Source organism: Lepidochelys kempii, chromosome 1, assembly GCF_965140285.1.
Source record: "Lepidochelys kempii isolate rLepKem1 chromosome 1, rLepKem1.hap1, whole genome shotgun sequence".
NCBI classification, from domain to species: Eukaryota; Metazoa; Chordata; order Testudines; family Cheloniidae; genus Lepidochelys; species Lepidochelys kempii.
Window position 1 is genome coordinate 28256007 of NC_136380.1, and position 23468 is coordinate 28279474.

The window sequence follows — 23468 nt, forward strand, 5'->3', positions numbered from 1 at the left end:
TTTGTACATAGTATATTTATTGAATGACTGCCACTTATTTGCAAGTAAGTTCTCAAATAACTTTAGAATGTGTCATTTTCCAGGGCTCACAATATACAACTGACTCAATCATGAAGCCAATGTAGCAGTTCACCCTGAAGTTTCCTGTCCATTAGAAGGTGACTCATTCCATTAAATCCTCCAAAGCATGTTTTTAAAAATACATGTGACAGTTATCAAGTTTAGGTTAAAGGATTCAGTAATCAAGTTTACTACAGCAGCATCCAGTGGAGCAGTGCAAACTCAAGACATTTTAAGGTTGTCCACAGCTTAGGGAGGGGTCTCTCACTGACCTAAAAAAAAGCAGATTCAGGTAACATTGCTGAGCTTCTGGTGATTAAGTCAGTGCATACAATTAGTCATGTCTCCTATTAATAGATATTTAACCCTGTAAGGAAACGATCAATATTCTGGTAACAGGGCCATACCACTTCCTAAAATAAAGCATTACACTGTCTATATTAGTCTGGGAGCATGCATAATTCCATGGGCTAGTTAACAATAAAGAGGTAAGGGAGGTATCTTTTGATTCCTAACTCTACAGAATTATAATTTAAATGCTGTCACCCTCTGCAGTGTTGTAGTGGAGCCTCACTACCCTTCCAGCTAGCTCCACTGGTTGGTGGAAATATTCATACATCAGAAATGGGTCAAGTTGGGTATCATTCGAAAGCCCTTTCTCCCACTAACAATGGTGTCAAACATGAAAAACGAATACATAAAATCCAATTTTTTAAAATTATACTTTATCACAGGAATGTGAAACATGCAGCCCTTACAAAGTTAAATCGTGGCCCCTGACTGACAGTATTGCCTTATCAGTTAATGCTCAGATCAGAATCCTGATCAGTGTTTTGTTTTGTTTTTTAAAAGTTACAGTATTGCACTGGCAAAGAAACAGTCCAATGGTACTGAGTACCAGCTTTGTTTATGCAAACACTGTTGTAATGAGGCACTGGTTAAGACAAGCTTTCAGCCAGAAATTACTGGAATGCCTCAGTAAATGGTAAGCACATAACATACACTGTTAAACACAAGGACTTCGTAACAATTACTTTGGAATTGTAACTTATACTAGTGATATTCTTCAAAACTTCAGCTACTAGTTGGTACCGTCTCCCCACTGATACCTAAAAATGATCAAGACTGAAATCAAAGTGCCATGCAAATGCCTGTTACTTTCTGGTGACACTGATTTCAATTACAGACTACAATGTATTTGAAAATGTAGAAAAACATCCAAAATATTTAATAAATTTCAATTAGTATTCTATTGTTTAATAGTGGGATTAAAACAGATTGATCACAATTAATTTGAGTTAATCATGTGAGTTAACTGCGATTAATCAACAGCCCTAATAAGTAAATAAAAATGTTGGGTCCTTCAAAAGCACCTGGCAGTCTGGATTTGGTGTGTGGTCTGCTTATTGACTAGCCCTCATTTAGAAGTTGAGCAACTTGCAGGTCAACTTCTAAATGACCTGTATGAAGAGTGAATAAGGAATATTATGAGCCTGAGTGACTGCTATTTAACAAGGATAATTCTGATATCTCAGCTTTACATAGCTGACCTTCCAAAACCTCACCCCCTTTTCTCCCTTCTGACAAAAAGGATGGCTCAGTTTGCATTCTGGATACATCTCCCTCAACAAAAACAAAAAGTCACTACAGCTCGTATGTTGGAGGTAGGGTTAGTCAAGTTACAAGATGGTATGGAGTTACTCTATCCATTCCCCAAGCCTATGGATGCTACCTCTATAGTGCTACACATTTGAGGTTCCCACAATCAGTGATTAGTGGATTAAAAATGAACATCCCCTGGTTTGGTTCAACCTTCACCCTCATCTGCAAGTCTGCTTTTGCTTCGAGGGTTGTTACCTAGAGCTGGCTTTTGGTTGCTAGATTGTCATTTATGAACGGATTGTTGTTGGAAGTGAAGTATGTGAAGATAAGGTAATACAAGTAAAACTTCCAAGGTTTTTTGGGTCCAGAGTTGGTCCTCAACTAGCAAGAGGAAATCTCCCATAGACAAAAGGGCTTAGAATAAAAAACATTTACAATTGTTATTTCTGTTTTAAATGTGAATACTTAGGGCCAGACCACCAACTGACTGAAGTGACACATACACTAGAAGTATGGGACTCAGCATCAAGCTGCTTTCCATCCTACTTTAAATATTAATTTAAACCATTTCCAGTTCTGAGGTCAGAAGCCTGAAGAACTTAAAATGTAACCTAAATTCTGAAGCCAACATAAGTTTTCCCATTAATTGGCACAGTTGCATTGGATCTGTAATTTGGAGTGTTTAGTGGCACACCTCTTACACCTGATCAACACCCTAGCTGCACTACATCTATCTCCTCAGAAATAGGCCATGTAGCACACTAAGTGCTCATGGCATCCCACAGAGGATTTCAATATTAGGTCATCGCGTTAAGAGCAGCTGGTTTCAGAGCCATGCAAACCCTCTTTGAAATGACCTTAAGTATAGTGGCTGCTGTTGCTTATCAGAATTGCTTGCACACATCCTTACCTTTGCAATACAGCTAGAAAGTTTTCCATACCCATGTCAGCGCCTGGTCTTCATTTAGAATTTGCGGTCAATGATTTGTCAGCAATAGGCACTAAAGGGTTCAAGTGAGAGTCACCAGATTTGGTTAGTATCAAGCCATAAATTACAGCAAGGTGAGAGTTGCCTGAAGATAAGCCAGGAAAAGCACTCTATTCAGAGGCAGTTTAGCTAATGTCAGTTTTCTTTAGTTACATTTAAATGTAGGAGTCCTGTGATAAACTGCTCTTCAGTGAACCATCTGAGGAGCTTCCAACGAAATCAAAACAGATCTTTATTAGAAATATTCAATAAAGTCAGGGATTTTTGCCTGTAATCCTGATAAAGAACGTACTGTCAAAGTGATAATTCTTCCATAGTTAATATTTTAAAAATATTTTTTAGATAGCTTTAGCTGAAATCTGGCTATTCTTAACAGAACAAACCTATGTAAAAAGGTTCTCAGTGAGGATTTATGCAAAAACAGACCGTGACATGAAAGAGTGCTCTTTGATCCCTTACATTACTTGTTTCCAACAGATTTAGTGCTACTAAAGTAGCAATGCCAAAATCTGATGGAGTTACTTTATGGTCATGTCCACAGCACACCAGAAATGGTATTTCCTAGTATCCTTGGTAATGACCACTGACTGGAGTTTTGAGTAATACCTGAGCATTAAAACCTTTAATGGAAAAGGCCAGAGTTGTTATATGATGATGCAGAAGGCAACTTAAAGCTCTAAAAATTAAGCTGAGAATTGGAACAGTCGTCCTTGATGGATCGAAGCATTACAAGTGCTTACACCTCACAGTAGACATCAGTTCTTCCTTCACACAGCCTGGAACTTCAGGTTACTTTTTATCTTCAGAATTATTTGAGGCACTAAATCACAATACCCACGCAAGGTACATATGCAATGCCAGGTACGTACGTAAGAATTATCCTAATTTCAGATATGGGTAACAATTCCAAATTGATTTTGCCCAAGTCAAAAATGTTATCACAATTAGAGATGAGGATTGCCTTAGTCTTTGAGGTTTAGACTACACTTCAGCAGTGTTGGAATAAAGTAGAAACACTCACTGACTGCTGCAGTTTCAGCGTATTAGATGTTCTCAAAATCTTAATTGTATTTTGAGTTATTTGCAATTCTATACCTTCCAAATTGAATGAAAAATGTTTCGGCTGTTGTAAGTATATTACCTGTCAAACAAGTAGACGTCATGATACTGTGTTTCAAACAATTCTTTCATCATAATGAAATCTGGTCTGTCTAGTGTAGTGAAGTCCCTCTAAAAAGAATAAAGTAGTGAGTGCACCACTGATTGTCAGTCTTCTACAGCTGGTCAATGGCTTACTATATGGATAAGTTAAAATCAGATACATTCAATCCATACAGATGACTCCAGTTTGTGTCAACAGAAATACCAGGTTTAACAAGCACACAGCAGCATGAAAACCAACGATGCCAAATGCTGAATTACTGTAGCACTGGCTTTTGAGCATCCCATCAGAAGAATGCTGTTGGATGCAGATACCTTGCAGTGCGCAGTTAAAACAGTTTGTAACAGCTTCCACCATCCCAAAGTATCAGCCCATTTTAAAATTACATTTCTGTAAGCATTGAATTAGAAGTTGGAATACTGTGTGCAGTTCTGGTCTCCCATGTTTAAGAAGGATGAATTCAAACTGGAACAGGTACAGAGAAGGGCTACTAGGATGACCGAGGAATGGAAAACTTGTCTTATGAAAGGAGACTCAGGGAGCTTGGCTTGTTTAGCCTAACTAAAAGAAGGTTGAGGGGAGATATGATTGCTCTCTATAAATATATCAGAGGGATTAAATACCAGAGAGGGAGAGGAATTATTTAAACTCAGTACCAATGTGGACACAAGAACAAATGGATATAAACTGGCCACTAGGAAATTTAGATTAGAAATTAGACGAAGGTTTCTAACCATCAGAGGAGTGAAGTTTTGGAATAGCCTTCCGAGGGAAGTAGTGGGGGCAAAAGATCTATCTTGCTTTAAGATTAAACTCGATAAGTTTATGGAGGAGATGGTATGATGGGATAACATGGTTTTGGTAATTAAATATTCATGGTAAATAGGCCCAATGGACTGTGATGGGTTTTTAGATGGGGTAAGATCCAAGTTACCCGGGAAAGAATTTTCTGTAGTATCTGGCTGATGAATCTTGCCCATATGCTCAGGGTTTAGCTGATCACCATATTTGGGGTCGGGAAGGAATTTTCCTCCAGGGCAGATTGGAAGGCCCTGGAGGTTTTTCGCCTTCCTCTGTAGCATGGGGCACGGGTCACTTGCTGGAGGATTCTCTGCTCCTTGAGGTCTTCAAACTACAATTTGAGGACTTCAATAGCACAGATATAGGTGTGAGGTCTTTTTTAGGAGTGGTGGGTGAAATTCTGTGGCCTGCATTGTGCAGGAGGTCAGACTAGATGATCATAATGGTCCCTTCTGACCTAAATATCTATGAATCTATAAGTTAATGATCTAACAGTAGTAAACTCCGAGCAAAATTCCATTTTGCAAGCTGTGAAGTAACCAGAAGCATAAGAGGAGTTCTTATTAAATGAAGCTAGTAAAACTCTGTTTCCAGGATTATAAGAGGTATTTGTACTCCAACTGATGCATTTTTTAAAACAGAACATTTAGCTAGTTTTAGTCAAGACACTGCTATCTGCAGTAATTCTGTGGCAAGATCCCTGGATTCTGCAACACTCCAGCACAGTGAATTGGAATTTCTGCAGCAATTTCATTGAATGAAAATACATCTGTTACTTGACACTGATTTTATGCTGCCTCTACCTTTTCAATGTGTTGTACGTTTTTATTCTGAGTGCTTACAGCACTTCAGAAGATGGGAGTTTGGCAGCTAGAGAAGGGACAGTTGACTTTTGGCACATGGTCATGGAAAGTTCAGTTTGGGATACATAAATTCTGCTAAAGTTTAGTAAATCCATTAATGTTGCTTTACTTTCATTTGGATTTTAGCATTAGCAGCCCGCAAAATGAGAGAGATTCACACCTCAAAGCTCTTCTTTCAAATTGTCTACTAACTTAATAGTCTGTTTGTACACTGTCTGGTCTTGACAAACCATGAAGGTTAGAAACAATCTGTTAAAAAGAAAACTTAGTTTTTCCAGCAAAGGCTGGGTGAAGGATTGATTTCACAATTTCTGAAGCTGCAGAAACAGAACACATGAGATCCTAGTTTTAGTTTAAGCTGCAAGGTGACAATGTGATTCAACAAGTTAGTTACAATGAGAAATCAAAGCACAGGACAAGTCACTCACTAAATCTTACCCAGCAATTTGCTCATTTCCTTGTGAGAAGATTTTCAATCCATGTTGAGTGTTAACTAAGCTAGTGCCTACGGGACAGAAAATATATTGCTCAGTGTCCATGCATAGAGAGTTAAATAGTTACACACGCCCCCCCGCAATTAAAATCTGTCTTGCAGTTTTATCCCACAGAGCTAACAAATAGTTCAATGGGTAAAGCGAAACCACAAGTTTGCTCTACGAGGTATTTCCAACGACATGAACCTATAGGAGAGGCTCCATCGGGATAGACCTCAACAGTTATGTGGTACTGTAGTAAGAAATACAGGGCTGAGATCCTACAGCTTCTGTAATTTCCAATATAGGACAAGCTTTGCCAATATCAACCAGCCTAAAGATTAACTTCAACAGGAACACCTACTGAAAAGGTAAAAGCCTGCTTTTTCCATCATGTATAATGATTTCTGATCTTGTCCTGCCATTTGATATGAAGTCTTCATCGAAGAAAGACTACGAGAATCAACAGCATCAATCTGGCATTCTTGATCTTTCCTCACAATCCATTTCACTGCCAGAGTTGATACAACTGTGGCTCTATACATCAGAAGCTTTGTAGAAAACCTGATATCACAGCTTCCCCACAGACTGCTGACAGGCCCAAAAACTCTACAACAGCACCAGCTGCTGCTGTACACATGTCCACATCTTTTGAGGATCCTTCAGTACAGTCTACAATGCTGCCCAAATATTTTAACAGCTGCCATCTGCTCCATGTCCCATCCAGACAGGTTAATACTGAACTGGTTATAATCTGGAACTGGAGACTGCTTGATGATAATGGCCAGCAATTTAGTTTTATCCAGATAATTAATCTGGACAGGAAAACTGACTATACACAAACTGCTATCAATTGCACAAAGTGACTGAAAAAAGGCAAAAAACTCCCTGCTATTTCTTCAGTTAGCCATCTCATGTGTTATTTATAACAGCAATTAAGTTTTCAGGCGGAAGTGTAGTTCTATGTTACTATTTAGCTGGCTATTTTTGTATAGATGTCCTTTGGAGATGCCAGTGAAGTTAAAAAATCCTTCACTTATGTGCAGAGATAGCACTGATAAAACTAAGTGTTCATTCTATGATATTTTCAATTAAATTATTTAGTAAGGAATGCTTCTCAAATCAAATAAATTTGATAGAAAAGTTTTTACTTAAAACCAAAAGCCACCACTCACTGAATTTTTAATAAAAGGGTGAAGGGTAGAATTTCCTACCTCATGAACAGGCATCTCCTCATTTCTGGTTGACCAGGCTTCTTTGTAATCACTTCACTTGCCTTGCTTCCTAAACATGGGATCCACCTGAAAGATCGACGTCAGTTTACCGCCACACAAACACACATAAGCAGCAGCAATTTTTAACAATGGGGTTGTACCACCATACATTTCCTGAAGCACCTGTGTTCTCCTTGAAAAATCACCCATGCAACTACCAGCCAGAACCCTACTTTTGGAGAGCTAAAAACTAGAACCCAGGGGATAAAGTTAACAAAAAAACACACACTTGCCACACACAGAGCAGTGGCAAACAAACACGATTGTCCCAATTGTAATGCATTTTTCCTTTAGTCTGATACTAAGGTAAGCTTAAACCATTAAACAGCAAGTGTGTACCTGAACTAGAGCAAGATAGACAAGAGCCACATAACTCAAGTGTTCAGAAAGGCTGTCATCATTCACTCTTTTCAGAGCAGTTGAACATTTTGCCAATCATCATAACATTTCCTCACAATATCCTCTATATTCCGGAGCAGAATACACTTTTACTTTATGAAACATCTCCACCTATTTCTTTCAATATAGAAACAGATGCCAGTTAAATGAAAACAAAGCTCTAATTCTTCCTATACCAAAACAATCTGATTGCAAGTTTAATAGGACTAATTAACAATGAGTTTTATATGGCTCTTCAAAAGAGCCAACTAGAGGAATACAGGTCTGTGCATAATCCTCATTATGAAGCCTTTTGCTTTCCAACAAGGACTGCAGATTCTATTCTGATGCTACACACCCTAGCATAATCCAATCCTATAGCATGCAAATCAATTTTGAGTTAATGAGGCATGCAACACCCTTTAACCAGGTAACAAAATTCATTCAAGGAGTCACACCAGAATTTCTTACCAAGACACCAGAAGAAAATGTGATTTGTGACTGCGTGTTCCAGAGTTATTTGGACTCCCTGAAAACAGAGAATTCAGTTTGTTATACTCAAATGCCAGTTAAGTGGCCTCTACAATTTAAAATTTACCTTTCCCCTGGAATTGTTATAGAAGTAGTTTTATTACACAATTTGCATTAGGCAGGATGTGGTTCACAATCATCCATTTACATTACTTTCAAACTGCAGTTCAAATGCTGACATTAAGTAATGAAAGACAACGTGGGTGAGGTAATCTTTTATTGGACCAACTTCTGTTGGCCAAAGACAACCTTTTCAGCTTACACAAGAGCTTTCTTGTTCAGGTCCTGTGTAAACTCAAAAGCTTGTCTTTTCCCAACAGCCAAGTTGGTCCCATAAGAAGATATTCCCTTACCCACCCTGTCCCACTAGTATCCTGGAACAAAAACAGCTACAGTAATACTGCAAAATACATAGTTATCAAGTCTTTTGAAGGTATGGGACCTCCCTGTTCACTACAGAACCAAACCTTGCTAACATAAACCTCTAAATCCTCCAACAGGACTCCAGAAACATAGATAAATGCCCTAAATATGAAAAGCCCAATTTCCAAGAAAGTGATATGAAGAGTCAAGTGGTCTTGTAATCCCCATCTTCAATTTCTTTGACAAAATGCATGCTGCACCATATGTATTTAGATATTAACCTGCACTAGGGATGTAAACAACATTTAAAAACATAACTGTGTAACCAATTAAAATTCTATCAGTTACACAGTTAAATGTTTAATCAGGGAACTAAGGGTGTGGGGGCAGCAGCCAGGACCCCGGGCGGAGTTTAATAGTTACTGGTTAACTGGTAAGCATCACGCTTATCAGTTAACTGGGTTAGACTTTTACATCCCTAACCTGCACCTACCTGGATTTCTTATAGAAAGTCTATGGCTAAACTTGATCTAAACCACAGATCTTGTTTTGCTGCCCAGGGCAGGGGTTCTCAACCTTTTTCTTTCTTTCCCCCTCAACATGCTATAAAACCTCCAGGACACACCAGGACTCCACTCCCAGTTTCAACCAAATGGGGGAACAAGGGCTTGTGTTTCAGCTGCAGGTCATGGCCCCCTGGTTGAGAACCGCTGGCCTAGCGGACAAAAACCCGCATGTCAAAATAAATTGAAGCAGATCAGTATTTTATGATAATCTCAATACAGTGGACCATTTTTCAGAACCTATGTTTGAATTTACCCTTCTATCTGGACAAAAAGTTCATATTCATTTTAAGACTAGTTTGTCACAGGTCTCATTGTCACCACTGTAATTCATTTTACAGTGATGGAAGCATAACCTGTTACTTCTGTAGCCACGTTGCTCAGTTCAGACACACACCATTAATTGTGCCTATTCTTAGTGTGTAACGAGGCAGTTTCACCCAGCTATCAAAAATTCATATTACAAAAAAATTCAACTATTCACCTAAATTAGTAGTCCATATACTGCTGGCTTTCTTCCCCTATTAGATTTAGCTTTAAAAGGCTCTGTTTGCACAAGAAAGATTGCGTAACCTTGGCACCCCTGCACAGAAAAAAAAGTTTGCCACCTTTGAATTTGTTTGAGCTGGTCATACTGTACACTAGGAGGGAAATAGTTCAAATGGGTCTACACAGATGTTAGAGGTTTTCAATAAAAAACCCAAACTTTAAAAAACCACACATTTTTACCCAAGTAGACAGGGCCAAATTAATGCAGGCAAGAAGATTAAAATGAACTGCAAGTAGCTTGACAAAAATGGAAGTAACGTAATGTGTTGAATGATCCCTACAGAGGAAAAGGGACATTTTAAAAGCTTCAAAATTAGTTGTCTACCTCAGATCCTGAAGCTTGCTCAAATTGGCTTTGGTCTGCAAGAAGTCATTCTAGGGCACTGGATATCAGGAGCTTCAGTGGAACCAGCACCCAAGTTTGCAGAAATGCACAGCATATGGAAAGATGAAGGAAAAGGTCATTAGACAACACCTACTTAAGTGAAACTTGTGGGAAGGCTTCCAGCTCTTCTCATAGTGGCTTTATAGTAAAAAAGATATGGTGTCCCTTTTCAAAATAAAGGTTTATTTCTGCTTTAAACAAAAATGCACCTTCAAGTCCAGTTTAAGACTTGAGCATGATCATCAACTGACCTATCCCTATCTTGACACTAGCTATTTTCCTTAGTTTCCTTCCTGATTACAAATATGTACATTTCCTCTGTACATACCCTCTCAGTATGAAGATGATCTTCCTGACCGTGACCGCAGTCAGCTTGTGTTTCTCTACAGTCAGAACGCCATAGGAAATTCCCCCCCTTTAAGAACACAAAATCAAAGATATTCTGATGCAAAGGTCACTTCATTTTTCTACTACTGTGATTTATAAAAGTCTGTACTGGCACTTCCACAATATTTCAATGGCAACATTATTTCACCAGCTTCCGAATAAAACCACCTACAATTTAATTAAATCTACATGTTCCAACAGATATACCAGGTTTAACATGCATAACAGCATGAAAACCAACGATGCCAGATGCTGAATTACTGTGGCACTGTTTTTTTGAACACCCCATCAGGAGAATACTGCTGGATGCAGATACCAAAACAGTGCAACAATTCACTTGATAACTACTTTCTCCAAAAAGCCATGCATTTAAAATTTTAATTTCCCTAAAGAAAATTAGTGTACTAGAATGTGGTAATTTATCAGGAATGCATCACAGCTTACCCTTTTCACCAACCAGCTACATATTTCCATTTTGATTTCATCAATGTATTTTGGAAGTTCCAGAAACTAGAATGGAAAAAACAAACTTTTCTAGAGTTTTATGTTCTGTTCAGCACAGTTTACATTAGTCAAGCAAAAATTTGTTTATTTTTGAAATCAACACAATAAATATTCAATATTGGCTCACCTAATGTAAGAGTTTATATATTTAGCAATTATTTCTCTCATACTGGTAGGTTAATAAATGCCAGTCACTTGTTTAAAACTGCATTTGGGGGCCAATCATCAACTAGAAATAGACAGATTGGCTGGCCAATCTGCCTACTCAGAACTGATGCTTTATTCAATTCCCCTGGAAATGGTAGGGGACACTGTCGGAAAAAAGTTTCCACTATCCAGCTGCTAAAGGAAACAGACTGACATAAGAGAAAGACCAACAGGTAAGACTGTGGAATTATCAATCCAAGAAGTTGGCTGACTGTAGACATTTATTTGAGCAGCTGCATGTCTTCTCAGAATTTACATTAGGAGGGCCTAAAACAAAGTCAATGTAACTGGGATTACGAGCAAACACTGAATATTTATATTATCCATTTTAGAGTCTGAACTTGATGCAAGCAGAGACTGGAGTTCTCCAGTGTTCACAGAAATTCTGTTCTAATGGAAGCACATTCAAAGACTGTCCCTTCTGAAAAGTAGCACAGCTCATATATTGATGAGTTGTGGGTTGCAAGAGAAGGGTTTATTCTTAGCACTTACTCCAAGATTTTGTCCACAGCAAAAAACAAAAACTGGAGATGTGCTAGGAAAAACAAACTTTTTAAACAGTCCTCCATGGGACTTCTCCCTTTAGTTGAAAGTAGAATATTTATGCACTGTTCAAATGCAGGTGGTTCTAATAAGTAGTTGGTTATATATCTGGCAGTATTTACTTCAGTTACAAACCTGCATTTCCAATTTAATAGCAAGAGACTACATTAGCACAAAGTTAGGGTTGCTTGGTGGTATGTCATCCCCATGCAGAACAAAGACTGAGCAAAACTCAAAACTTCTGAAAATCAAGAAATGCAGCTATGGTTGCCCATGCAATAATTCAACAACTGTGGGGTTGACAGAGAAGTAGTATGTGTTTTAATGAGGCATTTAATGAGGAACTGGGATTATTTAGTCTGCAGAAGAGAAGAATGAGGGGGGATTTGATAGCTGCTTTCAACTACCTGAAAGAGGGTTCCAAAGAGGATGGATTTAGACTGTTTTCAGTGGTAGCAGATGACAGAACAAGGAGTAATGGTCTCAAGTTGCAGTGGGGGATGTTTAGGTTGGATATTAGGAAAAACTTTTTCACTAGGAGGGTGGTGAAGCACTGGAATGGGTTACCTAGGGAGGTGGTGGAATCTCCTTCCTTTGAGGTTTTTAAGGTCAGGCCTGACAAAGCCCTGACTGGGATGATTTAGTTGAGGACTGGTCCTGCTTTGAGCAGGTGGCTGGACTAGATGACCTCCTGAGGTCCCTTCCAATCCGGATATATTCTATGATTCTATGTTGGGGCATTGCTGAAAAAGGGCAGAGTTAAGGATGCACGAAAACACTTTAACTATGCATTTCCTGGTTTTCAGAAGTTTGAGTTTTAGTCAACTCAACATTCTGCAGGGGACAACATAGAATCACTTTGCATTAAAAATTTTGTACTGAATTTTAGCATTTTTAAGACAGGAAAAAATGTTTGGTAGGAGTTAGTAATCGTTTAGGTAGTTGTGGAACAGGACATGCACCATTAGGGGGATACAGAGGGTTGGGGTGCCATGCCTCCCCTACCCGAGCACCCAACTTCTTCCCCTGCCCTGTTACCGTCCCCATTTATCCCTCTCACCTCACTGCAGTCCCAAATCCTCCTTCCTCCTGCTGCTCTTATAACCCTCCCAGGAAGCATTCACTTTTCTAGCCCCATTCACCCCCACATATTTTGATTATAAAAACAAAATTGTCACCTATGACTTACAAATTGTGGCAAACTTAAGACAAAAGGAGTTTTGAAGTGAGTGGCTGAAGTGGGGACTTGTGATGAACTTATCCTTATTAACTGAAGGTACGCTCACAGCAATCAAAAGGTTTGTGGATTCCTAAATGAATTCTTTGCTTCAGTCTTCACAGCTGAGGAGATTAGGGAGATTCCCAAACCTGAGCCACCTTTTATAGGTGACAAATCTGAGGAATTGTCACAGATTGAAGTGGCACTAGAGGAGGCATGGGAATTAATTGAGAAACTTAACAGTAACAAGTCACCAGGACCAGATGTCATTCACCCAAGAGTTCTGAAAGAACTCAAATGTGAAATTGCGGAACTATTAACTATGGTTTGTAACCTGTCCTTTAAATCAGCTACTGTACCCAATGACTGGAAGATAGCTAATGTAATGCTAATATTTAAGAAGGGCTCTAGAGGTGATCCTGGCAATTACAGACCAGTAAGTCTAACATCAGTACCGGGCAAATTAGTTGAAAGAATAGTAAAGAATAAAATTGTCAAACACATGGAAGAACAAATTGTTGCGCAAAAGTCAACATGGTTTCTGTAAAGTGAGATCATGTCTTACTAATCTATTAAGAGTTCTTTGAGGGGGGTCAAACAAACATGTGGACAAGGGGGATCCAGTGGACATAGGGTACTTGGATTTCCAGAAAACCTTTGACAAGGTCCCTCACCAAAGGCTCTTACGTAAATTAAGTTGCCATGGGATAAGAGGGAAGATCCTTTCATGGACTGAAAACTGGTTAAAAGACAGGGAAGAAAGGGTAGGAATAAATGGTAAATTTTCAGAATGGAGAGGGGTAACTAGTGGTGTTCCCCAAGGGTCAGTCCTAAGACCAATCCTATTCAACTTATTCATAAATGATCTGGAGAAACGGGTAAACAGTGAGGTGGCAAAGTTTGCAACTACTAAACTGCTCAAGATAGTTAAGACCAAAGCAGACTGTGAAGAACTTCAAAAAGATCTCACAAAACTAAGTGATTGGGCAACAAAATGGCAAATGAAATTTAATGTGGATAAATGTAAAGTAATGCATATTGGAAAAAATAACCTCAACTATACGTACAATATGATGGGGGCTAATTTAGCTACAACTAATCAGGAGAAAGATCTTGGAGTCATCGTGGATAGTTATCTGAAGACATCCACGCAGTGTGCAGCGGCAGTCAAAAAAGCAAAAGGGATGTTAGGAATCATGAAAAAAGGGATAGAGAATAAGACGTAGAATATCTTATTGCCCTTATATAAATCCATGGTACGCCTGCATCTTGAATACTGTGTACAGATGTGGTCCCCTCATCTCAAAAAAGATGTACTTGCATTAGAAAAGGTTCAGAAAAGGGCAACTAAAATGATTGGGGGTTTGGAACAAGTCTCATATGAGGAGAGATTAAAGACTAGGACTTTTCAGCTTGGAAAAGGAGACTAAGGGGGGATATGATACAGGTATATAAAATCATGAGTGGTGTGGAGAAAGTTATTTACTTGTTCCCATAAGAACTAGAGGCCAAACAACAAAATTAATTGTTTAAAACAAATAAAAGGAAGTTCACTCAGCGCACAGTCAACCTGTGGAACTCCTTGCCTGAGGAGCTTGTGAAGGCTAGGACTATAACGGGGTTTAAAAGAGAACTGGATAAATTCATGGAGGTTAAGTCCATTAATGGTCATTAGCCAGGATGGGTGTCCCTAGCCTGTTTGTCAGAGGATGGAGATGGATGGCAGGAGAGAGAGATCACTAGATCATTACCTGTTAGGTTCACTCCCTCTGGGGCACCTGGCATTGGCCACTGTCTGTAGACAAGATACTGGGCTGGATGGACCTTTGATCTGACCCAGTATGGCCATTTTTATGTTCTTATGACACTGCTTGCTGGAGGGAGAAGTGGAAGCTGGAGGGTTCCTGGCAACTGCAGTTCTCAGCATGCCCTGAAAGAAGGAGACAACATACAGGAACCTCCACAAATGTCTGGGTCCCAGCATCAGCCTGTTTCTTGCATTGGGATGCCCCACAGGTGGGCTCTGAGGGGATAGGGTGTGGGTGTCTGGCCTCACTACTGGGCTCTGGGGGGAAGGGGCAGAGAAACAGGAACAGGGTTGTCATAGGGGTTTCCTTAACACACTACTCCTGGAGGAATGTGTGTGTCTGTACTGTTACAGACAGTTGCTGATAGATATTTTGAAATAAATTACCAAAATAATTGAAACTAACATGATTATATAGTGTTTTGACAAATAAAATACAGACTTTTTTTTCAAAATTTTACAATATTGTGCACAGAATATTTAATTTTGGGGGGCAGAATTCTCCCAGGAGTATTATATGGACCAAGTAAGCCTTCACAAGCACTTGAATACTGATTATTACAGAGTCAGCAAATCCTGCACAGGGCAGAATTATATCCAATATGAAATTGGAAGTCACAACACTATAGATGTAGGGCATATAAGATAGTATTAGTCTGAGAGAGCAGAACAGGAGGACAAGAAAGATTTTAGAAGATAGTTAGTTTACCAGAAATCTTAAATTGAGAAAGCAAGATATCAGGTTGAACAAGCACAGCAGCCTGAGAACTCCAGATGCCAAGTTATTTGTAGTATTTCTTTGAGCATAAGGATAACTGCATGTAACTGTCTGACCACTACTGTAATCAAGAGTTCCAAGTTCTAGTCCCATCTCAGACAGACACACTAATTTTGGCCAAGTCATTTAATCTGTTTCCATTACTCAACCTCCTTCTACCAAATCAAGTATCAAGCAAGCAAGATTAGAATACATGTGATTTGTATCTTTTCAAAGAGCCATTCAGATAGTTTATTTCAATTTATTGAAAGAAAATCATGAAAAGAAATACAACGAAAGCAGCAACTTACCTCTTGCAGCAGAAAAACTAAAATGGTTCCTCTCTCTCTCCCTCCAAAAAAAGGCCAATTGAACTAAAATGCAGAAATGGAAAAGAGCCAGATGAAGTCTCAGGTTTTTAGCATCAAAGATTAATATTTCTAACCATTACATTTGTAAAAAGCTAGCTTTCATGGGATATTTAATCAGTTCTATTCAGAATTAGAATTTAGTTCATTTGTGAATCACCCAGCAGTTGAACAGAGAAATTCATCATGTGAACTGCAATGTGAAGTCAGGTAGATCAAGTACTATATATGACACCTGCAATACCTTACCCAGCAAAAACTCCAGTCCCAGATCCAGCATGAAGTTTTTCAAATCATGTGAGAGGATGTTTCCCATGTTCAAGCCTAGAAAGAAAGAAGTTAAGCAGTTCTCAGACCAGCATTAGAGATAGTTTGATACTGCAGCCTAAAAACTGATCTTGCAGTTTTACTCTACATAGCTAACATAATTCAGTAGATAAAAGTAAAGCCACAAGTTTTGTTATGTTGAACACCACAAACCAGCAGAAAAGTTTCTACCAGGATTGAAATGATTCACCTGACTTGTTTATGTCTTACTAATGAGATTCAACTAAGATCTCAAAATGAGAATTATTTAAGAAGCCCATATATGAAGCCTGCAAACTAAAATATAAATATAACAGCTAAAATATACAAGCTTGTGTTCTATTACTGTCAATATCCCACCCTGTCCCCAATTTTGGATTATGTTTGCTGTGTGACAGGAACTTGTTTGTACAATATCACTCCAGACTGGGACCTCTGAACACCACTATAACAATTTAATAACTATGTCCTATATGTGCTTTAGCCTTATTTGCACAATTTAAGAGGTGACATTTTCACACCTTAAACATTTTTGTTAGATCCACCAGCACTGAGGAAGTCTTGCGTATTAATTTTTTTTAGATAAGAAGTTTGGAGTCATTTAGCTCTAGAATTTGAACAGATTGAGGGATGAAAGATTGAGACTTCATAAAGAAGAGAAAGAAATTGTATTATCTACTCAGCATTTCTAACACCATTAATATATGTGTTCAAATTACTGTCCACACTTACAAGTAGCACAACTCATATTGTTATCAGTTGTGGGTTGCAAAAGAGTCATTTTATTATTAGCACAGAATTCAAAGCTTCTGTCCATGTTAGACAAAAACAAAAGAATGAAGTGCTTCTGAAAGTGATATGCTGTATGGAATATATGCATTAAGTTTCAATCACAATTTTCAATTTATATCACTATTTTCTACGGAGGCAGAAGGCTCTTCAGACATGATTTCTTTAAACTAAGGTTAGGATGAAAGGAGGCAAGGTTAATCTCTGAACCAAGTTAATTTGATATTTTACCTTTCTTTTCTACAGATAGCACTGAGCAAACTAAAACCTCAAAGCTTTATAAGAGCAGCTTCTTTATTACTATAGTTTTATTGCAACATTTACAATTTTATCTCTAGACAGTGCTAAACAAATCATACTCACCCAAAGGAGACAAATTATATATTTACAACCTCGATGATGCTAGATCAATCAATTGCAATAACAAAGTTTCCTTAGTTGGAATGTTGAACATAGTTTTTGTCTGAAGTGAATGTGTTTTTGCTAGGCGGAGCAGCATATGCAGACATGCATGCTCAGAGTCAGGGTCACAGCAACCAGCATTTATGGGGTTCCATGATGTACTAGTTTTCTGATCCATGTAGTATCTCATGTACAGGCCCGGGCCCATCAGCAGCATATTCTTCCTCTTCTTCATCTTCTCTGATCAGATTTGAATGTTTTGCTTTTGTCTTTGATTTTTTCTTGCTTGGAAGTTTGCTGCTTAATATGAAACAGCTGTTTTCCTAAGTCAATGGAAGATATAAAACTGATCAGAATAAAAGCCAATTATAAAGACAACATTTGAAGTGGGATTTTGCCAGTAATTTTTGGAGATACAGAACAGTATTTCCCAAGAACTACCCATGAGTAATTCTCATAACTGTATTCCTCAATTTAGGATTGTTTGCCACCCCAAATAAGACAAAACCATGCATTTTCAAATAAAAATTTTTTTTTACATCAAGAAGCAGGGTCAGAGATGGCATATATAATAGTTCATAGATATAGTCTAATTCTAGGAACAAATATTTAATCCAAAAATACTTTAATTTTGCTTGATTGTTCTTTTGTTTCATTTGCTTTAAAATGCTACACAGGGTAGTGAAGTTAACGAAGGTTTACTCACAACTATTGTGGCACCAAATTCTTCTTGATCAGGATCCAAGTTGTGGTCATCTTCACTGAAATAAAAATGGTCCAGAGTTTGGTTAGGTTTATGTAATAGCACAAAATACGAAGACTACATGTGGTCTTTGATTTTTACCTCCACCAAATCTTGAGTTTCTCTTGGCCTCAATGCTACTACTTGTACCTACATGAGGATGCCACTCCTGCAGAAGTCTGATCTCAAGTGACACCTCACAAAACAATTAGAAACTAGGTAGGACAAGCTTTCAATGATATTACAAAGAAGTGGATAATTGGGAAGGAAGAGGTAGAGAGAAGGCCTTCAGAGTAGATATGAGAAAGTGGACAGGGCAGCCATGAAGAAAAGCCAACTGGTACACTGAGGAGATAAAGAGGACAGGTCTGTATTAGGAAAAAAGAGAAAGCCAAACAACACTGCTTTTACAGCCAAACATGGGCCAAAAGAGGTGAGGGGATAAGGTTCGCCTGATATTACATCTGTGGGTGAACCACAGCTGAGTAACGTGTGCAAGGAATAGTTGTAACCTTTACCCAAGAATCTTTAACATGCATAGTCTGACTGCTCTCTGGTTCTTATTTTGAGCAGGGTAATCTGTCTGCAAAAAATTTTCTACTCTTCAGCTTTCCACTTCTCTAAATGACAGGTTTCAGAGTAGCAGCCGTGTTAGTCTGTATTTGCAAAAAGAAAAGGAGTACTTGTGGCACTTTAGAGACTAACAAATTTCATGAGCTACAGCTTCTGCTCAAATAAATTTGTTAGTCTCTAAGGTGCCACAAGTACTCCTTTACTTCTCTAAATGGAATTTTCTCTGAAAATGTAGTCAGAGGCACAACCATTACACATGGTATACTTCTACACATTAGAGACCAAGGCAAATCATCCTGCAGCCTTTATTCGCAGAACTAGGCCTCCCTCCAGTCAACTACACTACCACCGTCACCAAGGGCAGAAGGATTGGGTTCTTATTCTTAACAGGTTTTTCCAATCTTCAGCCACTGTAAATTACCTTGTCACTTAAAGGAACATGCCAACTTGAAACATACTCCATTTGAGAAGTGAGTTAAGAGATTTTATTATTGATCCCCAAGCATCCTTGCTAATTGTTATGATTTTACATCTTCCCCTCATGGCTGTGTGAAACACCCATGTAAATGGGGGGGAAATTACTGACCACGTAGGAGAGAACAGCAAAACTTTACAGAATACACTTTCTAATGCCTAGTCAGTTACATTAAGTCTCTGATCTTTCAGCTATAGAAAGCTCAGCTATTATTTGTAATAAGTGTAGACAAGTTTCAGACAAGCATGATTTTAAGTTGACTATTTCCCATTCCACTCAGGTTACTGAATCAAACAAAAGGCAAGGGAAAAAAAGACCAAAAAAAAGACAACAGTCCTCAGACTTGACAGGTTACACTCCATGAAATCCCAATCCAATCCCTATGCCACAAGATGCCACGGCTTTTTTTTTTTTGAACTGGGGCTGGATCTTATGGCTTCCCTCACAAAGTGATACTACATGAAGTTAAGGTGTGAACAGTTTCTCAAAACAAGTACTTTTAGTAATTCCCAATCCAGATTTAAACTCTATTAAATCTAAAATTACCAAAGTTTAAAGTTCATAGATCAAGTCTGATAGAAACATGTACACAGTGGATGATGGTCTCACACTACAGTGAGACTTAGAAAACCTGAGTTGAATGCCCAGGTCTGCCACAAGCTTTCTGTGAGACCTTGAGAAACTAGTTTGCTCTGATTCCTCAATTCCTGATCTGTATGGGGATATACTTCCCTGCCTCAAAGAGATAGGAAATAGATAGAAGCCAGTTAAGGAAATAGATGAAAAGTTGTTATAATTTCCAAAAAAAGTATTTAAGCGTGAACTTACTTTGTCTCCTGAATAGGAGAAATGGGTCCTTCATCATCTAAGTATTTGTGTTTCCGCATCACCATACATTCATTTTCTAAATCCTCACTAGCATTCAGGTTTTTTAAAGCCTTTTTGAGATGTTCTTCATATTTGAGCATCTTAATGTATTGGAAATATCCCTTTAAAGCTGCTTGCTAAGAAAAAGATTTCTTGTTACATTATGCAAGACCTTGAAAATCAATGTCATTAAGACAGACTGACTTCTAATACCAAACAGACCCTTCAGCTTACATTTAAAATATGCTATACAGCAAATCAGTTTCAAGCATTTAGTACTAACTGATAAATTATGTATGCAGATTACTTGACAGCAATTTCATCTATAATGTTGTACTGAAAGTGTGAATTTAATTCACTGTACTCTGTGCCCAAATTAGTCAATGGTTCTTAAGTGCAAAAACACAATAGTTACCTTGTAACAACTGCCATTTCAGTTTTTGTCTGCAAAGACTGAAGTTTGTTCTGCCTGTAGAAACCACTCCAATTTAAAAAACCCCATAGACAAAAATCTCACCTCGTATTCAACAATCATTTTCATGGGGAGATGTTTCCTTCCATATTCTTTTTCCACAAAAGGAAACTGAAAGCCTCTGTCTAGAAGTCTTTTTTTCTGCTCTTCTTGTGAAGCAGTTAGCCGTGGTCTCCCTCTAGGCTTTCCTGTGCTCTTATACCTCTTCTCTTTCTCTTTTGGTTTCTCCTTACATCTTTGATGTGCTCGTCTCCTATACTTCCTCCTCAAGTGATTGTCAAAACTGGCTTTCAAATTGGGTGCAGATCTAGACAGCCCTGGGGATTTAACCAACTTAAATGGTGATCCAGGATCTGGAGAAGAGTCAGTTGAAGTGTCTCTGTCCAATGTATTTGCTGGAGACTTTGCCAAGTGTCTTGCTGAACTTCGAGCTGAGGGTGTAATGTTACACTCAGGTTGGAACAAGCTGCCAGTCGAATCAGAAAGGTCACTACGATAAAACAAGAGTAAATTGTTAACTTTTTTTGAAGGCACAGTTGATGTTTCTGATAAATTACACTCTGATTACAAAGAATTCTCCCATTATCAAACAAAATTTTCTCTACCCTAGTAGCTTTGGAGTGATTAGGTATTCATGATGATTACTATTAAAAAATTTGACTAAGTATGGCTCTTAGATACCACAGTAATGGATGCATTAGAAATACCTAATGCACTAGATCAGTAAACATGCATCTTAATTTCAGGTGAAGCCACAAGGGAGTTAAGTAGAAAACTGACTACAAGCTACGTAAGATTCTTTATGGAAAAAGAATTACCTGAGTTCTATTCTCAACAGGGTAGTAGGTAAAACTTCAAATATTTAGAAGCTGGGACTGGACAATGGGATAGTTCATTCAATAGTTGCCCTGTTCTGTTCAATCCCTCTGAAGCATCTGGCACTGGCCACTGGGCTAGACGAACCATTGATCTGACCCATTATGGTCACTCTTATGTTCATATTCTTTGTATGAATACAGAGCCTTTCAGAGATTTCAAAGCTTTATTCATACAGCTTTATAGGTGTGAATTAAGCCTCCATGCCACTGCAAGGCAGGGAACTGTATTACAGATGGAAAACCCTAAGTATTAAGGCACAGAGTGGGTTCACAACTTGGCTATGGTCACATAGGAAATCTGACAGAGACCCAGAAAACTTACTTCCCATACCCATGCATTAACTGCAAGACTGCTATCCCTTCCTTGGAAAATCTGTTTAGTACCAGTTTAACTTCATATTGATTGGAAATCGTATGGCAACTTGCTGTAACATGTCTGCTTGAAATGAAAGCCAATCTGTTTGGTCACTCTAGCAGAGGTTCTCAAATGTTGTCATAGTGAGTCTAAGGGGGAGCAGGTCTCCAACCCATGACCAGCTTCAGGGATCCCACATCACTTCCTCCCTAGCATGGGCAAACATGCTATTCCCAGTAGGCATCAAGAGCTCCTGCAGAGCTCAGAGCCCACTTGTGACCTGTGTGAAATGAGTTGGTCCCAATCTAGTTCCAAGGCCCAGGAGAGGTGGGGGCAAAGAGTATGTCCCATGGAGAAAATTGTGTTCTCTTATTCCTTTTGCATATGAGACCTAGATACCACAATGGATGGAGATGTGAGGGGCTGACAGGTGTTTTACACAAGCAAAGAAAGTATGTGTGTGTGGGGGAAGGTCACTTTATGCATGTGCATAGGGGCACTGCTGTGGTGAGGGGCTGCAGTGCAGCTGAATGCCAAGCTGGAGGCGGTGTATGCCCCTTTCCCTGCCAGTGGACAGGCACCCTCCCACAGAGCATGTAGGGCTCCCTCTGCACCAAATGCATGCTCAGGCAATGGCCACTCAACTAGAGTGGGGCTGGTGTAATTCTGCCCCATAGCAAGGGACGCAGTGTGCATGGCTGAGCAGGAAGATGGCTCCACGCCAGTTTCTCCAGCTCCTCTGTGGGAGAGGGGCATTACAGCTGCCACGAGTGGAGTATGAGCTTTGGTCCAACCTAAAGGGAGCTGTGCAGGAATGAAGGAGGCAAGATGCTGCTGGGAGGAGGGGGGGCATGTACTATGGAAGCACAGTGGGGAGGCCAGCTCCATCAGCAAGTGCACAACCTTTTCCCCAGTAAGAAGGGTTCAGCACTGCTGCAGCAAGCCACTAGCGAATGTTAGTGTGCAAAAGGAGGAGATGCAGTTTGAGAACTAGCACCTCCCTGGGTGCACACTTACCTCCCCCAAGGTACACCACAATTTGGTTTGAGAACCTCTTCTCCACCATATTCTTAAAGTTTAAGAGGTAAGACTTCTTGCCACAACCAACTTCTGCTTGTACCTTAAAAATTCTATATAATGGCTCTCCTTAGCTTTTTGTTGGTTGCTACCACCCTGCAGAGAAAGGCTATGATACTAGGGCAACTTCATTTCTGTAACTGTTAAAATTGGTTTAACCTGCTTACACAAAAAAATATCTAGTTCAGTAGTAAATGCCCACTGTAAAGCTACTTTGAAATAATCTCTGACTAATGGTTTGGATGAAGAGGCTGGTAGCCCCGGCTCCTGGATTATACTCCATACTTGCAGCTTTGCCAGTGACTGACTGACCTTGGGTAAGCCATCCCGTTTTTCACATAACCCAGCTAGAGAACAGCCACACTTCTCTATCTCACAGACCTATCACAGATTTCTTTGCTGAATTCTCTTACCAAAACCTTGTGTAGTCAATCTGCACAATGACAAGTGCTACCAAATCCAAAATTTTGCTCCTACTTTTGCACTAGGATTGCCTACACAAGATACAGGGTGACAGAATCAGATGCACTATTTATGGAAGACTTTGGATGCAAGGAACTACAGAGCAACAGAATACTGGAACTGAAAGTCACTTCCTTACTACTCAAGTACAAGCACTAGATTGTTACTGGAAAGTTGCTGACTTTTTTTAAAAGCAAGTTTATGAGGTATTTGCAAGCCTTTAAAAAAAATTTATATCCAACTGAAAAAAGCCAGGTGGAATTTTAGTCCTAGAGCCTTAATAATG

The 23468-nt window shown here is 39.0% G+C and overlaps 1 protein-coding gene and 10 non-coding genes across 18 annotated transcripts in view; all 11 read right to left on the bottom strand.

Annotated features, from left to right (window-relative positions):
- TAF1D (TATA-box binding protein associated factor, RNA polymerase I subunit D) overlaps window positions 1-23468 on the bottom strand; it is a 27970-nt gene continuing 4502 nt past the window's right edge. For 2 of the 8 annotated variants that reach the window (XM_073337191.2, XM_078852275.1), the window contains 14 exons: window positions 20456-20900; window positions 19900-20075; window positions 17988-18042; window positions 17243-17604; window positions 16034-16108; window positions 15728-15790; window positions 10824-10889; window positions 9933-10004; window positions 8073-8130; window positions 7164-7250; window positions 5915-5981; window positions 3792-3880; window positions 2573-2663; window positions 1-332 (listed from right to left, as the gene is read on the bottom strand). In XM_073337191.2, coding sequence (XP_073193292.1) covers window positions 17443-17604; window positions 17988-18042; window positions 19900-20075; window positions 20456-20900 — 838 coding nt within the window. In that variant the 3' untranslated portion in view covers window positions 1-332; window positions 2573-2663; window positions 3792-3880; ... (6 more) ...; window positions 16034-16108; window positions 17243-17442. Of the gene's footprint in view, window positions 333-2572; window positions 2664-3791; window positions 3881-5914; window positions 5982-7163; window positions 7251-8072; window positions 8131-9932; window positions 10005-10320; window positions 10408-10823; window positions 10890-14603; window positions 14783-15727; window positions 15791-16033; window positions 16109-17242; window positions 17605-17987; window positions 18043-19899; window positions 20076-20455; window positions 20901-23468 lie in introns of all 8 variants that reach the window. The other 6 variants (XM_078852273.1, XM_073337198.2, XM_073337217.2 and 3 more) reach the window with 6 other exon arrangements.
- LOC140905639 (small nucleolar RNA SNORA25) lies at window positions 2389-2521 on the bottom strand. Its single transcript, XR_012156885.1, has one exon. It is a non-coding gene; the product is annotated as a small nucleolar RNA SNORA25 (small nucleolar RNA).
- LOC140905641 (small nucleolar RNA SNORA32) lies at window positions 3113-3233 on the bottom strand. The gene has a single exon (XR_012156887.1). It is a non-coding gene; the product is annotated as a small nucleolar RNA SNORA32 (small nucleolar RNA).
- LOC140905699 (small nucleolar RNA SNORA8) lies at window positions 3997-4137 on the bottom strand. Its single transcript, XR_012156938.1, has one exon. It is a non-coding gene; the product is annotated as a small nucleolar RNA SNORA8 (small nucleolar RNA).
- LOC140905643 (small nucleolar RNA SNORA18) lies at window positions 6059-6190 on the bottom strand. The gene has a single exon (XR_012156889.1). It is a non-coding gene; the product is annotated as a small nucleolar RNA SNORA18 (small nucleolar RNA).
- LOC140905698 (small nucleolar RNA Z40) lies at window positions 7600-7672 on the bottom strand. The gene has a single exon (XR_012156936.1). It is a non-coding gene; the product is annotated as a small nucleolar RNA Z40 (small nucleolar RNA).
- LOC140905640 (small nucleolar RNA SNORA1) lies at window positions 9356-9491 on the bottom strand. The gene has a single exon (XR_012156886.1). It is a non-coding gene; the product is annotated as a small nucleolar RNA SNORA1 (small nucleolar RNA).
- LOC140905638 (small nucleolar RNA SNORA8) lies at window positions 10567-10707 on the bottom strand. Its single transcript, XR_012156884.1, has one exon. It is a non-coding gene; the product is annotated as a small nucleolar RNA SNORA8 (small nucleolar RNA).
- Window positions 11502-11627, bottom strand: LOC140905646 (small nucleolar RNA SNORA40). Its single transcript, XR_012156892.1, has one exon. It is a non-coding gene; the product is annotated as a small nucleolar RNA SNORA40 (small nucleolar RNA).
- Window positions 15907-15978, bottom strand: LOC140905655 (small nucleolar RNA SNORD5). Its single transcript, XR_012156900.1, has one exon. It is a non-coding gene; the product is annotated as a small nucleolar RNA SNORD5 (small nucleolar RNA).
- LOC144930139 (small nucleolar RNA SNORA40) lies at window positions 16807-16936 on the bottom strand. The gene has a single exon (XR_013635243.1). It is a non-coding gene; the product is annotated as a small nucleolar RNA SNORA40 (small nucleolar RNA).